At 41.9% G+C, this 17,120-nt stretch overlaps 1 protein-coding gene across 4 annotated transcripts in view; it reads right to left on the bottom strand.

The window, feature by feature from the left end:
- Positions 1 to 131: 131 nt before the first annotated feature.
- LOC109308411 (multiple epidermal growth factor-like domains protein 6) overlaps positions 132 to 17,120 on the bottom strand; it is a 291,549-nt gene continuing 274,560 nt past the window's right edge. For 3 of the 4 annotated variants that reach the window (XM_019532693.1, XM_019532694.1, XM_019532695.1), the window contains 8 exons: positions 13,518 to 13,646; positions 11,418 to 11,543; positions 9,742 to 9,870; positions 8,310 to 8,438; positions 7,803 to 7,931; positions 6,738 to 6,866; positions 1,615 to 1,743; positions 132 to 1,045 (listed from right to left, as the gene is read on the bottom strand). In XM_019532693.1, the coding sequence (XP_019388238.1) occupies positions 966 to 1,045; positions 1,615 to 1,743; positions 6,738 to 6,866; positions 7,803 to 7,931; positions 8,310 to 8,438; positions 9,742 to 9,870; positions 11,418 to 11,543; positions 13,518 to 13,646 (980 nt within the window). In that variant the 3' untranslated portion in view covers positions 132 to 965. Of the gene's footprint in view, positions 1,046 to 1,614; positions 1,744 to 6,737; positions 6,867 to 7,802; positions 7,932 to 8,309; positions 8,439 to 9,741; positions 9,871 to 11,417; positions 11,544 to 13,517; positions 13,647 to 17,120 lie in introns of those variants that run through there. The other variant, XM_019532696.1, reaches the window with a different exon arrangement.

Here is a 17,120-nt window from a genome sequence, read left to right as displayed (position 1 = left end):
TTTAAGAGGAGGTTAGATGAACATCTTGCTGGGGTCATTTGACCCCAGTACTCTTTCCTGCCAGGGCAGGGGGTCGGACTAGATGATCCGCTCAGGTCCCTTCCAACCCTAGAAACTATGAAACTATAAATATGCAGCCAGGTCACTACTTGAGACATGATTACCAGTTAATTATGTCTCAAGTACAATGTGTTTCAGGGGCCTGAGAACTTATGTTGAAAAAATGTTGAACCACTAAAAACACCCTGAATGTAAATAAAGCCTTATTTCAGCCAATTAGTCAGCTTCTTCTGCCTGTTTCCCCTCCCATTAAAGACACAACTTTCTCTGTGATGGAAAGGTATGTTCTCCCAGAGAGCCACTGAATAGTTTGCTCTGATAAACCACTATAAGCTCAACTTCCAGGACAGCAACATAATAGAAGCCAGATAAAGTCCACCTTATCCTTTGGAAGATATATCACGTCTATAAACAAGATCTAAGCTTGAGACCCATCAGTTAGACAAATTCAGAGTAGAAATATGCTGCAATTGTTTTCACAACAAGGGCTGTGGTGGATGCTCCATCATAAGCAGTTTTTAAATTGAGATTATATACACACATATTTTAACGACATGCCATAGTCTGAGGAAGAATTAAGTCAGGGAAATTCTGTGGCTCTTGCTATACACAAGTGGTCAGACTACATGCTCAGAGCAGAAACTACTGGCCTTATAATTCCACGACATCGACATTAATTCCAGTCTGATTGTCAGCGGGGTTTAGAAGATCGCTAGTGTTTGGTGTGGCTCGCTGTCAATGGGTCTGTTACTTCTCATTGTGATTGGGATCCAATAGCCACTGTAGTCTTCCAGGAAGAAATATGCATATTTCAGTACAGTTCAAGCTGAACCGAATACCAGTTCTCATATCCAAATTTAAATACTATCTGTGCATATCAAGCAGCCTGTTTAGTAGTCCACACATTAGTGTTGTTGATGTCTTGGAAAAATACTTCCTCTTTCTTGAGCTTGTCCTTCATAAGAAGGAAGCTTTGCAGGGCCACCTAGAGAATTAAACAGAAACAAAAGTTATGTAATTCTGAGATATAATATAGATTATCCACTTTGCTCTTAATTAAAATGCCACCTTCATCCACAAGTAGGGGACCAGGACTAGGTTATGACAATGTCCTAGCACAGACAGAATGAACAGCCTCAGGAATAATAGCAAAGCCTCTTGCATTTACAGGTCCCAAAGTATTTCCCAAACTAAATGGAGAATTGTCTGGTAACAAAGGGTGTTTACACACATACTCTGGGAGCTGGGGGGAGGGTGCTTTAATTAGAATGGCTCCCAGTAATTACATAGTGTCAGAGCAGCCTCCCTGCACACGTATTGGTGCCCAAACAGAATGGTATTTGAGTGGGTATCGTGAATAGCTCACATCAGTGCAACTCCTTCATGGGTCTTTGCTGCCATGGACCCTTGAACCTGAGTTACACTGGAATAAGCTAGTGAAACCCCCAGGAAAAAAACGAAGCTGGCTTATTACTGTCATTCTCTTCTAACTCAGTATAGAAACTGCATGCATTTTTCTATTAAGAGAGGTCATCAATCTCTGTTCTATGTTACCTTCTTCGCATGTTGGCCCCATCCACTTAGAAGGGCACCTGCACTTTCCATTTTGAGGATTACACTGGGATTTGTTAGCACACTGGCATTGTAGAGAGCAGTTAGGGCCGTACTGGTCTGACTTGCATTCTGGAAAATGAATATATTTAAGAAATGTTTAATACACAGATTTCAAACTATAAATAGTTCTGCCACTGAGCAACTTTGTCCCACTGAAGAAGAGGGTCTGACAAGAAAAGGAAGGGGAGGAAAAAAGGGGAGGAGATGGGCAACAAGTGTCCGAACTGGCAGCTGCAGTCCATTAGAGAACCTCAACAGCGGCTGGGAAATGAAATAGCAAACCTAGGGTAAAACTGGCAAGTATCAGAATTTCAGGGAAAGCACCATATACAGCATGAAACTAGGGATATTTCTTTCAAGAAATCATAGTTCTTGGCTTTTTCCACTGGAATGGGTTCAAATGCAAACCTCTGTGAGGATTTGTGAAGTGGGAGTAAAATGTTAAAGCTCTGTTGAGTTCAGATGGTGCGATGAAAATAATATTGGCTATTGATATTAGTTCATTGCAAGTGCCTGAAGATCTGGTTAGAGAGCTCATGACCATTTTGCACCTTGCTCTGCTGTCAAACTCTCTGCTGGTACTACGAAACCTAATTGAAGTTACAATTATAAACAACACGTGTTGTGGGGAACCTTGAAGCCTGTATGTGTCCCTCACCACCAAATCTGGCCAATTCTTTGTTCAAATGTCTTAAAGAAACTCCCGCTATGGCAAACACAGCTTCTATAAAACCAGCACATCAGGGGCTTGGCCATCAGGGAGTCAGGAATTTCTTCAAGAAAGCACTTTCAGCACGTACAGATTTACTGACTTTCAAAATTTTCCACTACTAACGTTGACTCTCTAGACACGTTGTAGTTAAACCCCACACAAGCCCCATCAAACTGCAAATGATTTTGTAACAGCCATTCCAGTAGACTTTATGCCAACTTTGTGGCATTTTATTTACCTGATCTCCCCAGACAGGTACAATATCACTAAGTTTTTAATTATCATCTATCTTCATTGTAAAGGATGAATGAGTAGGTTTCATGTTTAGGCTCATAAGCTTTATCACAATTTTTCAAGGTACTTTATGCACTTAAGGTAGAAGCTTAGAAGAACAGTTAGCAGGAGGTAAGAAAGTGGGGTCCTAAATAAATGATAAAGAACAACCTTACCCACCTCCCCAAACCCCCTGTAAACATAAAGGATCTTTCACTTTTACCACATCCATCATTGTATAAATACAAATGTTTCCTAGTGCCATTTCAGCTGCTACCCTGATGTGTGGGGGAATTCTTAACTTGGTCTCAGAGACTTAAGTCTTTTCAATTAGGAAATGTTATGAGACAGGGTCTCCGTGAACACCTCTGGACCTGATTTTAATGTATGTAATACCACATTTTCATGTTAATAACAATGTCTATTTAAGACATCTGTTTGAAAGTCTGCAATGTTAATTTAACACAGAAAAAGAGCCCCCATAAAAGTCTGTTATATCCTCTTTTTTTTTAATTAAGATTTTGCCTGTTTAATGGGTGCTTTACCAGAGTTCAAATTAAAATCAGGCCTTTTATCTTTATAGCTGCTGCATAGTCACAGCTGCTCGCAGTTATATCACAGATGAACTGAACCTAATTGAAAATAAAAATGCAAATAAAACCTGCCCCATAACATAACAGTTTTTTTTGTGGATGGGGGTTGCTATAGCTAATTTAAGAACATAAAAATTACTCCTATCGTTTGCAAGAAGCAGATATTTTTCTCCCATTTCTGGTGCTAAGCTTCCCCCTTGTGTTTCAGTCTTGCTTCCAGACTCATTTGGAAAGATTTTTGGATTTGTGCAGCCTTACTCACTGCATAGTGTGGTTCAGTTGCTCATTCAGACCAGAAGGTCTGGAGATTGAGTTACTTTGATTTTGACCACAGGACAGTACAGCAGGGGAAACAAGTCATTTTCTTTTTGAACTGTTTTGGGTTGTACCAACTCTTCAGTTCCCAGCAATTAGTTAACCTCTCCTTTTCACTGATAATATGCTACATTCGTAACTGTTTCATGTGGTCTCCTAAGAAAAAAATCGGGGAGACTGTCCCTGAAAAGGAGCTCTGGCGTTCTATGACATTGCAGCTCCAGCTAAGGCCTCAAGACACAAAACTACATACAGTCCTTCTATCTTTCTTATCATTTGAATTTGAGTCCTGATTCTAACTCTTGCATGTGTTTTTAGCTGACTGGGGTATTCCATTTATCTCTATAGTAGAATTCTTCAACATGATGAAAAGATCAGAATCTGCCCCAAGAATTTCAACTGCCATCTGTGTTCTCCCATAACAGTCATGATTTCATTAGGATACAATTCTTTTGGTTTTCTCTGAAACAGAATTTTCTTGCCCATTTTATAATCTTGGTATGAAGGAAAGAATTCTACTTCCCTGGGCAAATCAGACTGCTTGCAGATGTTAAAAAAAAAAAAATTAAAAATGGCACTTTAAGCTCAGCGCACCCCCGCACCAAGAACAATGCATGCTCAGAAGAGTCATTGTGCTAGTTTGACTCTGCTTGCCCAACATCTGTATAGATTGGGCATTTCAGCAGGGCTTTTTTGTGCCTTTAGGTGATTACTGATTGAATTGGCTTTGGATAAAAACACCAAAAAGCACCTGATCTATACAGCCACTGCAGAGCTGGGTCCAACTAATGAGATTCCTCCTACAGTAATGCGCGGGGTTTTTTTTCCATGCCTGTCAGCACTTTCAGTTACCTAACACACAGCCCAAGTGATATTTATAAAAGGGGACTTTTACCATAATTGTTTTGCCCCCCGCTTGAAGAGGGGTGCGTGTGCCCGAAAAATTGCAAAGAAAGATAATTTTTTTTGCGATTTCTTAGTTAGTCTAATAAACAGGTATCATCTCTGAACCAAGACTTGTAAAGTTTTGCATATGTAAACCAAGGGATTCTACTTGGAGTCCACTGACTCTTTCCTGAGCTCTGGACCATTGTTAAGAAACAAACATCATCTACTTTCTCCCACTCTATGCCCAGGCCTAAGTTTACAGGTTACAGCCCAAAGCCAGCAGTAACTGTTCCTCAAGGGCAATTATTTGTGTTTCCACATAGGGGCAGGATTACAGATTCTTGACTATCTTTACATTGGCTGGCAAAGCCCTGCAACTACCCCTGCACAACACATACATAAATTCATTCATGCCCAATTTGTAGGTCCTGAGAGAGACTCCCCTGAAATCTGAACATTCATAGCACATTCTCACTCTGTCCTTTCATATTAGGCAGTGGGTAAAGCATAGAAGAACTGACAGCTTAGGTATGCAGAAAGAGTTAGGGTAGTCACCGTGTTAGTCTAAAGTCAAGCAGAAGCCAGGGTATCTTTAGGTATGCTCCACAAACAGTTTTCCTCTGCCTATCTCAGTTTAGAAATAGGGATGTAAATATCATTTAAAAAAATTATCTGTTTAACCTCCTCTAATCATGTCAGTTAAACAGTTAATCAACAACACATCAGCTTGGACACAGCTGCTGCTGGGAGCCACTCCTATTCCCTTTGATGCATGGGGAGGAGGCAGGAGCAAGCCCCATGAGACTGCAGGGCTCACTGCCCACAGCACAGCCGATGAAGAGTCATTAGGCCACCTGCTGTTTTTCTCTTTAACCTCATATGCTATGCAAACTCAATACCACCCACCCCTCCTCCTTGTTCCTCCCTTTCTCCTGCCCTGATGCCTTCTGGTTCCTGCTGGGGAACCTTGCAGCTCCCCTCCCCATTAGGAAGATGTTAATAGCAGTGCAGTTTACAGTCATAAGACTCTAATGACTGCCACCACCCAGGGGTCTGGCCTGTTTCTGGGCCACGTGCCCCCTGGGGTACACAGGCCTAGTAGACCTTGAGGGTGCTGGACCCACTGCAAGAACTTGGGGTGCTTCCTTAAGCCTGAAGCACAGAAAGTAGCCTCCCTTAGTCAGCCAAGCATAGGAATTAGAAAAGGCATGCCCAATCCCTGTCCCAGCAAGTCCACCATGCTTGTTATAGTGGACAGTTTTGCTGGTTAAAGAAGGTAGGTTTGGGGAAGGGTACAGGATAACAAAGCATCAAAGAATAACCCAGAGCAAACAGCGTCAGCTTAGTAGCTGGTTGACACACTTCTACATTACAGTAAGCCATATATCTAGATGAGTTCCAGGTACTTTACTCACTTCAGCATCCTGAGAGAGAGACAAAGATTTGCAGATGTTCCAGTAGCTGTATGTGACTTAACATGGCTGCTGCCCCATCTCCTGCGGCATGGGTGACTAGTGTCTCCTGAGTCAGGAGGTGCAGTTGCCCCCCTCACAGGACAGTCAGCAACTGGCAAACTGGGAGGGGGGGCGGGGAAAGAGTCCCCCCACAGCCAATCTTGCCAACCTACAACTGGCAGTGGCATGCCACTGGCACATCCAGATGTGCTACTGGCACTTACGGGTTAGCGGGATTGGCCACTGCTTCTCTTGGAGCACTCCCTGGCCAGTGCTCTCAGGGAGGGCACCAGGGGTCTCGCCTGCCCCCCTGCCCAAGAATGCTGGCTGACAGGGGGTCACCAGCACTCTCATGGGGTGCATGTGCACCCCCGTGCACCCTCTATGCATTGCCACTGTCCTGAGGAGTTTTAGCTTATACGGCCCTTTTGACATCACCTTTGAGACCCAAACAAGGCCAGGTGTTGTTTGATGTGGACCAATCAATTTAAAAAGCATCACTGATCACCTAAGAGAGTGACATGGGCTCAGGCCCCTGCCCCCATGCCATGAGGTCAGGGCTAACACAGTAGATAGGGGGAGTTCCCACCCTCTACCTGTAGTTCCTCACATCTGCAATAACCCGGGACAGCCAAATTGACAGACAGGTGAGAAAACAATGGCAAGGAAAATACCTAATAGCAGTGACTGGGAAGAAACTGGGATGGAATTCTTCCACAGTGCCAACACTCAAGAATGGCACTGATTTAACTGTAAGAATTTGTAAAACTAGACAAAGGTACAAAAACTATGTATACGCCAACCCTGAGAGACATTTAATGATCTTACCACTGCCACATCCGTCTCCAGTCCTGCCAGGTGGGCAAAGGCACTTTCCAGTCACTGGGTCACATAGAGCTACTCCTCCACACTCACATTGATTCTGACATCTGTCGCCAAACCAGCCCAGTTTACAGGCTAACAAAAAATAAACTAGTTAGATGCTTTATACTTGCAAGAAACATCGTCTTGTCTGAATCTTTTGTGCGTATCTCATAGCACAGTTTGTGAGTTCTGAAATGAATCAGGAGACGTAGCATTTACAGCCTCTCTTTATGTTGGTTGAATCTAATTGAACCTATCATACACCTATGCAGTATGCCTAAGGACTGCAGTAATTAGGCATTTCATTGTTAAGATGCAGTTATCAGAAGATTATTATACAACACCAACCCATTTTAATGAGACACCATAGCATTTTCATATGGCACTGATAATCTTGTTTCATAAATAAGTTTATTATAATCAGCTTATTTAAAGCTGGTAATATAAATGTATTTAAGACAATTAACATAAGGAACTCACTGCCACAGTATATCATTGAACTTAACAGTATTCCTAATGGCAAGTTTAGACAGTTATGGAAACGAGAACATCCACATATATAATGAGCAAACAATCAAAACCTTTTGGGGTTTCAGGGTAGCATCCAAGCTCTGACTTATACATGTTTTTTTCCCCTGTAGTCAGATTTTTTGATACCTATCTACTGCAAATCATTGTTGCCCCTTTCTCTAAGGCAGAAGGTATTTGCCACTGGTAAGAACATAGTGTCAGGGTGGTATAAAACATCATGGAAAAGTCTTGACAAAAGATGTCATTATTTTTCTTTGGGAACATCCTTTTGAACAAGAGGAATGTTAGAACATGAAAAATATGTTCAGGTAGTGGATGAAGACATGAATTTGGATGCTCTTTGCACAGAATTAACAATAAAATGCTTAAAATAGGATCCTAAAATATCCATTGATAAATATTCTTTGTAAAACACAGAATCAAGAACCCAAAATACCCAAGCAGTCCAAATCTGTGTGTACTGACATTCATTTTTTAAAATAAAAAATTCACACATACCTTTTTCACACTGGATCCCTTGATAACCTGCAGGACATATGCATTGTCCAGTCACTATATTGCAACTGGCTCCATTTTTACAGTCACAAGAGTGAAGACAGTTTAGACCAAAAAATCCAGAAGGGCAGGCTGGGAAGTAAAAATGCCAAAATGTTATTTTGATTTTGGGAAACAAAGTCTACATAGAAAATGTATAATACCCTCCTGTAGCCTGTAGTTCACAAGAAGTCCCCAGTAGTAATAACTGTTATGGGCTGTTGTTGTTCCACGAGGTATTTCAGCAGGTGTATTTGTTTTAAACTCATAAGCAATCCTGTTTACTGCAGAGAGACTGCTTATGTGTACAGAGTTGCATACATCCCTAACCTGAATTGGGGCTCCAAAGAATGAACCTCTATGCAAGAGACTATTCTGAAGACTTATGTGATTGCTGGAAAATTAGGGTCCAGTTACATGGCCCTAAAGCAAAGCTGGAGTTTTGCTTCTTGCAGATAGCCATCTACTTACTGTGCTCACAAACATGCCCGTAGTAACCTTCTGGACATTGGCAGCAGCCGGTAAACCTGTCACAAGTTCCATTGTTCTGACATGAGCAGTGTAAGTGGCAGTCAGAGCCATATCTACCTGGAGGGCATTCTGTTAAATGAAAGAACAAAAAACACTCACCTCTTATTTATCCTGACTCCATACTGAAAAGACATTGAAAGAAACGACCACAAATCACACAACATTTTGCAGAGCTGAGATAAATATTGGTTGTGAATTTCCTCTCCTCACGGAAACTTACCTGCTTTCTGAGTTCATGACATTTCTTTACAATTGGGAACAATTTACCAAAGTTCTGTGAAAAAGAGTTTGAATTCTGTGGACCTTGTGCAGCCCTCAAAAGCAACTTCCTTTCCACAAGTCAGATTTGTTTAGTTGTCTGTCCATATGCAAGAGAAACCTTCACTGTCTTAGGGAAATAGCACCTTTTCAGATTTCTTTTTGCACTTACACTATTATTTTCTTACAGATATCTATAATGTATAAAAGGCAACTATTTTTTTGTAATTTGTTTTGTAATGCCTATGAATGCTGGTAATTCCCATGACATGTCTAATGGAAATAGAAGGAACTCAGTTTCAGCCAAAACAAAATGCATTTACATATACAGGCCAGAGTCCTCCTATTAGTGAACTAAATTTACCTCAACCTGTTCAAAGCCAAGTCATGCAAACGTGAACTTGTGTCAATACAATCAACTTACTTATTTCTGCAGCACTGTAGTTGCTCCATTGCTATGACATCTTAAATCTGGAGCAGATCACAATAAATACATACTGCTGCCTGCTTCCATGTCTAGCTGCTACTGTTAGCATATTATTATGTAGATACTGAAATCAGCATGATTACTCAAATTTGAGGTTTGTGGGTGGAAGGGACAGAACAAAAAAAAAGACATATTTTCTGCCTTAGCTTTCTTTGTCATATTACCTAATCACTGGAGACAGGTGCATGCGCAGTTCTCTTCAGAAAAATACTTAAGAACACTCAGATCCCTACTGGTGTGAAGCAGCCTGGCTCTCAAAGTCAGGAAACTAGGTTGATTTATGCCAATTGAGCATCTGGCCCAACATTTCTGCTATTGTGTGCCAACTGTGAAAAATGTAATGTTGCTATTTCACTTCTGAAGAATGGAATCAGTCCTTATTATCCAAACCTCCCAGTGAATCTACTAGGGTCATCTCATTCTTGCTAGTACAACCTGGATTAATAGTTTTCCATAAATTCATTTGTTAGGTTTAAAAAAAATCAGGATACTAGAGTCTTTTGAGTAATTTAACACAAACTTTTACTTCCAATAACATTAATACATATAACAACAGTGACAGTATGGTATAAAAGCTGATACTGCTGCTAATTACCTTTTTGTCAAAACAAAGAGAAAAAAAATTACCTCTCTCACAATAACTTCCTGTCCAGCCAAGACCACAGGTGCAAGACCCATCCACATGGCTACAGATACCACCATTCTTACAGATACACATTCGTTGGCAGCTAGGACCATATCTTCCCTGGGGACACACTACAGTAAATTAACAAAGGTTTTTAAAACAATCAGCATCACAAAACAGATCACATCAAGATGGGGGAAGATATGAACAATGGAAATGTCTCTTCAGCGTATAATATTGCACTGAAGTAATACTGCACTGGGCCTGGTCTCATTTGTACAGCCTTCTGTCCTGTGCCAGTTAGCACTTTACGCCAGGCCTTTTTCCTTGCCTCCTCCAAAGGCCACATATAGGTGTTACTTTTCTACCAGGAGAATCACTGCTCTCCTGCTAAAAACTACCAGCATACAAACATTCATTCAGTTTCTCCCAGGGGAAATATGCCTCCTCTGGGATAAAGATCTGTCAGGTTGAAACCTAGAATATCTCCTTTATGAGAAAAATTGTCTTGAAAGACTGAATGCTTGTACATTCTCTTCCTGGTCAGGTCTGGTCTGCAGTGGGGCAGTGGTCCCTGCCTCTTCCCCAGTCTAGAGTTTAGGGAATGGGCTGAGGGCTTTTCCCTGCTGCTCCCTTCCCCTACTGGTAGGGGCCGGTGGGCGAGGTGGGAGAGTGGACCAGCCACCCGCTGCTCTCCACCTGTTCCTCAGACATTTCTAACACTAGAAATATATGCTGGGTTGTGGCCACAGTCTCTCCCACCCACTTCTTCCTTGCCCTGTCCCCTCATTCTCTTCCCTTGTCCAGCTTCTTTCACTTTCATTTCCATTTAGCTTATGCCCTCCTGCCTCCCCTCAGAACCAACATGATTCTTCTTTCCCTCGTATACTCCTTCCTCTGCTTGTGTCCCTCCTTGTGTCTCTTTGCTCTCCTTGTGCCCCTTTCCTCCATCTCTTGTAAATTTTTTGGAGCAAAGAATTTTTTTGAGCATAATAACGCCACAGTGTCACCTTCTTTTTTGGTCCTTAGGCACTACCATAACATATATATGAAATTATTAACAACAATACTCCAGCATTACTCTCAGCCAATATTATGGCTCTCGGGCCCTTTAAAACTAGAAGTTGTCATTATTGCCCGAGTCCTATAGGAAATCTGTATGAAATTCTGCATAACATTTCCTTTCTCATTCATAGAAGAACAGAGGAGGGAAGTCACCATCATGTATGCCACCGAGAAGGTAAGGCAGGTAGACACTTGCAGCAAGCAGGTGCTGCCAGAGGGAAGCTTTGGCTGGGGAGGGCTGTATGAACTGTGAATCCCTGCACACTCAGTCTACCAAGAACACTAAAGCATGATGAGACTTTGGGTTGTTTTGGGTCATTCTGAATGTTTCTGTTTTAATAAAGAAAAGGCCTAAACTAAGGACCTGGAGCCGTGCACTGGTTTGGAGCATGATTTCACTTCCTCTGGCTGGTTTAATCAACCCATCAGTTTACTGAGGGCTATAGCAAAAGCCACCTTTTTTGCTCCAGACAAATTAGAGAGCACAGAGATTACTGCATAGGACAAATTCCTAGCAACTGTAAACAATGATCATTTATTTAAATGTTTGGTGTCGCAGTTTCTTTTTGTGGGTGTTTAAAAATACCCATACCAACAGATCTCATTCTGTTACCTTGCTGACAATCAGGTCCGAGATAGCCGGGTGGACAGTAGCACTTGCCAGTCACTGGGTCACACTGTCCTTTACCACATGAACACCACAGAGTACAGTCCTTCCCATGATGGTTTTCAGGACAACCTAAAGGAAACACAGACTTTTCTCATTAAATGTCCAGAACCATATATCATCCCCCACTTTTTTTGTTTTTGTTTAAATCAGGCAAAATTCTTGCATTCAGTTTTGAATCCAAATAAAGTCCTTTAAAAAAATCCAAAGGGCTGCTTGCTTTTTCCTTCCTAATTTTCCCTGACTGTTGGAATTTATTATCAAATATCCAGTGTGAAAACACGGATGCTTCCTATTTCCACATCTAGGGCACATCTACATGTTGCCCTATATTTCTGTATGGTGTGCTATGGCAACATAGCAATCACGTGACTCTACATGTGCTGGGCAACTACTTGGCTGTAGCTGTGTGCTCCCACATTTTAGCGTGCCACTACACCAAAGTAGTAGCAAAATCTAACCACGTGACACACCCCTTGAGTAGCATCCTTGTCTTTTTCAATTAGTATCTGACATTTGCAGGTTGTGTTGGAACGATGGTTAAAGAATTGTGTGAGAGGCAAGGATTTTTAGGGTGATATCTTTTATGGGACCAGTTATATGGTTGTGATAAAGTTAGGCCAGCTTTCTAATGTAAGGCATTTTTCCTTGGGTTTGAGGAGGCAAGCAACCACAGTGGCCATCTTTACATGTGCGCCGGGGTGGGGGTACTTTAATTCGAGCAGCTCTGAGAGTCACTCTAAAGTGCCTGCAGTATCTTGTGCATCCATTGTTCTGCGTTTCAAAATGGTGGCGGGGGTGATGACAAGCCTTGGTTAAAGTGTCCCTGCCATTCTGAAGTGTGGGGACGCTGAATACATGAGACGCAGAGGCTGCTGGAACGTGCCGATTAGCATACTCCAGCAGACTTGATTAATTGAGTCCGCTCCAATGTGCTGTAATCCCCACACTCGTACAGGTGCCCAGCGATTATTAGGAACAGTTCTTGCCTCCCTCTTCAGAGCTGAGGAACAATGCTTTGCATCTGAAGGCTGGTCTAACTTTATCCCAACCATGCAGCTGTTCCAATAAAAGATATCACCCTAAAAATCCTTGCCTCTCATTTCCTGAACACTGATGATACCTTTGCCAAAGAGAAAAAATTTAGATTACCACATGTATTTGTGAAGAAGCTGAATTGAACTGCATGAAGTAATAGAAGAGATATAACTGAAACAATTTTTCGAGGGTAAAGCACTATAAATTTGCACTTTTATGGGTTGCACCCAGGTTGTCAATGTCCCAATTTCATCAACAGGCAGTATACCAAGTGCTTGTTTTAGTGCTTTACTACACCTGTCACCTGTGTCTACACGTGATCACCAGCTACATCACCATAGCGATGTGCTCCCCGGGTATAGCGTGCTGCTATGGCAACGTAGCGGTGAAATCTACCTGTGTGCCATGCGCGTGGCACAGAACCACCCCTGCTGAGCTGTGCTTTAGTACTTCCAAAAGGAAGTACTGAAGCACAGCGATGTGTAGATGCACCCACAGAAAAGGAAGAGAGAACATTTGCCAAGACAACTTCCAGAAAACTGGGATTATGGGGCTTTTATATGCATGCTCTGGGTGCGGCAGGGGGGCTTTAATTAGAGTGGCTCTGAGAGCCGCTGTAATTAGAGTGCTTAGGGCGTCTCATGTATCAGAGTCCTCATGCTGAAAAATGGCAGTGGGGGCACTTTAACTAAAGTTCATCGAATGAGCTTGAAAGCGCCCCCACTGATGCTGACACGCAAGATGCTGGAGTCTGCTGGAGTGCGGTAATTACCACGCTCCAGCAGACTCAATTAATCGAGTCTGCTCCAACACGCTGTAATTACAGTGCGTCAGAGCAGCCTTGCTGCTCGTGTATATGTGTCCTTGATTTGCTCTTCAGTCAAAGGCTGGTTGGGACCCGCTTGCTGCTACACTGATGAGCTGTTATCCTAAATATTCTCACATATAACTACTTTTTATATAAGCAGCATATGATATATTACATTATCTCAATGAACACTGGCTTACTTTTACTACAGTCGGCTCCAATAAAGCCAGGAGGACAGTCACAGGTTCCTGTCACAGGATCACAAAGGCCTCCATTGAGACATTTACATGCTTTCTGGCAATATGGGCCATAGGTTCCTTTTGGACACCCTGTTTTAAAACAGGAAAAATGCAGTTAGGACATACTACTAGTTTGACCAATAAGTTCCAAATGTGGTTTTCCATCTTCACTCCCTGTCATATTAGCTGCTCATAAACCATCAATCCTTTATTTGTATTTTTTTAAATTTAAGCAGTAGAAAGTGAAATTCCTTTCTAACCTATGTGTTTTTTTCTGAATGGGGTTTTTCGCTGCACTGTCTTAGGTAGTCCCTGGTCTGTAAATGGAAAGTTACGCAAATATGCAATGAGAATATAAAATGGAGTATTTCAGTAGACTCAGAACTAAGCACAAAACTTGTAAATCATCTTGATAAAAAGAAAAATTACCCTATAGTACTAGTAACCCCAGTTAAGACTGGGTTTGGATGTAATACTGGGACCATTTTTAAGTGAGGGGGAGCTATCCATGAATTATTATTCTGACTTAGTAAAAGTAGGCTTTTTGGATAATAGGGAACATTTATATCGTATTTTAAACAAGTTGTGGAACAGGGATTTATTATTTCCCTCCATGGTTTTATTTGTGTTCACAGGTACATTTTTAACACCAGTGGCCAAGGACAAACAAACACCTACCCTGCTCTTATGCCCCACTTCAGGACAACAGTTCTAGGACTTGAGATCTCATTTATACCAGGTGTCAATCAGAAATTCTAGTTAAGTTGCACCCACATAAAACTAATGTGAGAATCAAGAATCTAATGCTTACTGCACCAGTAGAGACCTAAATTCATACTCCTAATGTTCAAGGTCAAACTAAGGTCCCTACAAACATGAAGCCATGGGGCCCCATTCTGGCCTTGACTTCTTTTACTTGGAGTGCCAGTAGCAGCAAAGAGAGGCAGGAGCAATGGCTTGGGACTACACCCAGAGGGAAGGATAGCAGTAACCACCTACTTTCCTAAGAATCAAGAGGGGAGTGCAAAGGTGGGAGGACTGGACTGCATCACACTCCGAGTCCTCTGCAGTGCGGGGCTGGCAAAATCCTCAGAGCACAGGGTCTTGGCATTAAAACCACTGAGATGCTTGGGGAAATCCACCACTCTGAGCTACTGTTTCAGGTTGTCCCAGTTACACTCCACTCAGGTTATTCCTTTAACCACAGTATTAAGTGAAAAGTGAGTGTCTGCAATAAACACACTGCTCCAGGAGAAAGGCACTGGCTTCTAGTACTTGTAGCTTAACCTGGCCCTGTTAATATTGATTTCTAAAGGGCCAGAATATGCCTGCCTTTCTCCTGTGACCTGTGCTGAAAGCAACAGAAAGGTGGAAGGGAAAGCTGTAGCTTGTCAGGAGTGTGAATACAATTTTAGATCTGCTGTGTTAAGGGCAGCACTACAGCCCTTTATAAACACAATTCACACTGCTAAAGGCTGCCTCCTTGCTCCTGAAAATGACATTTTTACTTTTCTCCACCAAAAAACAGGAAGCCTTTGGCCTTTTGGAAAACCCTGGCTAAGTAAATGTTTGGCTGCATCCTACTAACAAGATCTCTGCAAATCTGTCTTTAAGGAGTTTTTGATATTAATAATGTACATGCTTTTCATGGGTATAAGATCACGATCTATGTGAATGGAGAAGAAATTGCTGCTTCCTTAGCTGTTCATTCTATCATCTGAGAACAATAAATGCAATCAGGTTATCTTTTAAAACAAAACTGGGCACTGCCTAAGTCAGGATATCAGATTCACTGGTCCATAGAAACCCCTGTCTTTACAGCATATAGATGCCTTGCCCTCCTCCAGGTTCTTTTTGCTGAATACATCGCTATCAGTCTATCAGAACTGAACATCTGAACATTATGTTGCCCACTTCCTACTTAAATATGCTAAAAGAGACCCATCCTGTGCTGCAAATTTTATAGAATAAAAGTTGCTATTTTATATGCACAGAAATATGTCAGTTCCTAGCATTCTTGGTTTGTTGTAGTGTTCATTTAATAGCCATAGTGTTTGTTTAATAGCCATCAAGAACCAACGTTAAGGACACACCCTTGTCTAATGATTTTATTTGGCATCTTCAGTGATTTTCTTCTTATGTCCCCTCCCCCTTCCTTTTGGTCATTCTTTGACTTTTTCCTTTTTTACTCTGTTTCACACCCCCAACCACGTTGTTCTCATCCCTGGCAGAGGTTTCAGAATTGTTTTTCAGCTCGGGCAGACAGGGTTTCTCTCATAACTAGCAGAGGTTGCCATAATTCATGTAATTCTTCCTCTCCCAATGTACTTATCCCTTTTAACTTTTTTTTTTTCATTTCAGTTCAACAGGGAGCAACACAAGCAGAGCAAACACATCTGCTGCAACATTCAACATAATTATCAGCAAGACACGTTCATCTGTTACTACTTTCCAAGACAGCTTATAGGCAGACAGCTACAGCAATTTACACACTATCTTGCCATTTACGTAGGCTATGCATCCATAAAGAGGTTTAGCCTCTAACCACCAGTTATCTAATAAAGACATTTTCTAATTTAACAGTTTCCTGTGTATCTGAGTTATGTTTTTCTGAGAACTGCAAGAACAGCAGCCAGATTTCAGTCATTTCCTGATCTCTTCCTTCTAACTAGGGAGCATTTTGTCTTGAGCAACTGTTCCTAAATCCTTCCATACCAACAGCATATACTGTGGGTGTCCTTATCAATACTGCTAATTGCATTGCCAAAGAATACATTAATGCAGTGCCTCATTACCTAGAACTGGAAAGTCAATCAGTAGACACTGGGTTGAGGGACATCTTTCTTGCTCAAAGTTCACCAGGCTCTATTATATCTGTAAACAGTTTAGAGATGCTGAGTGTTTTTGCATCTATTACAGCCACTTTCTTTCTTTCTTTTGCTTTGGACCAGGCTCGCTTGGAGCTGCGTGGGGCGATCCCGAGCGTAAGACTCCCCAGCTTCCTATCTCTTTCCTTTTTTCACTCCCACCTGTCTAAATGTCTCTAGCCTTTGTTTATTTCGCTTTCTTTCTCTTTTCTTGCTGTTTTGCAGCTTTTTTTCCCCCTTTTCTCTCCTCTTTGTCCCATCCCCCCATACTTCTGGTCTCTTGTCTTCACAGCCTTCCTTCTTAACTGTCTCTTTCTAGCTCTTTCTCTCTTTCTTTTCTGCTTGCTTGTAGCGGGGAGTTCCATTAGCTTGCCTTCCGCGGGGTGCTCTAAATTACCCCTTTTCCCCCCTCCCTTTTGTTTTTGTCTTTTTTTTTTCTCGCTTTTTCAAACCCTAGCCGCTTTTTTTTTTTCCTACCCCCTTCCCCACTCCCATCTGGAGTTTTTTTGTGGCCGCTTTCCTGGACACTTATCTTTTTTAGTTACTATAAACTTTTTTTGTTGTTGCTTTGCTTAGTTAGAGTTGGGAGTTAACCCTGTCCTATAGGAATGGCTGCTCCTACAGCCAGCAGCTGGCACGAGGATGCCTCCCAGAACCTTCCCATTACCTGTGGGTTGAGGGTGCACACCCCTCCCTT

This window comes from Crocodylus porosus, unplaced genomic scaffold (genome assembly GCF_001723895.1).
Source record: "Crocodylus porosus isolate Cpor-Errol unplaced genomic scaffold, CroPor_comp1, whole genome shotgun sequence".
In the NCBI taxonomy this organism is placed as follows: domain Eukaryota; kingdom Metazoa; phylum Chordata; order Crocodylia; family Crocodylidae; genus Crocodylus; species Crocodylus porosus.
The sequence above is the reverse complement of the archived record's forward strand: the minus strand, read 5'-3'. Positions and strand labels throughout refer to the sequence as shown.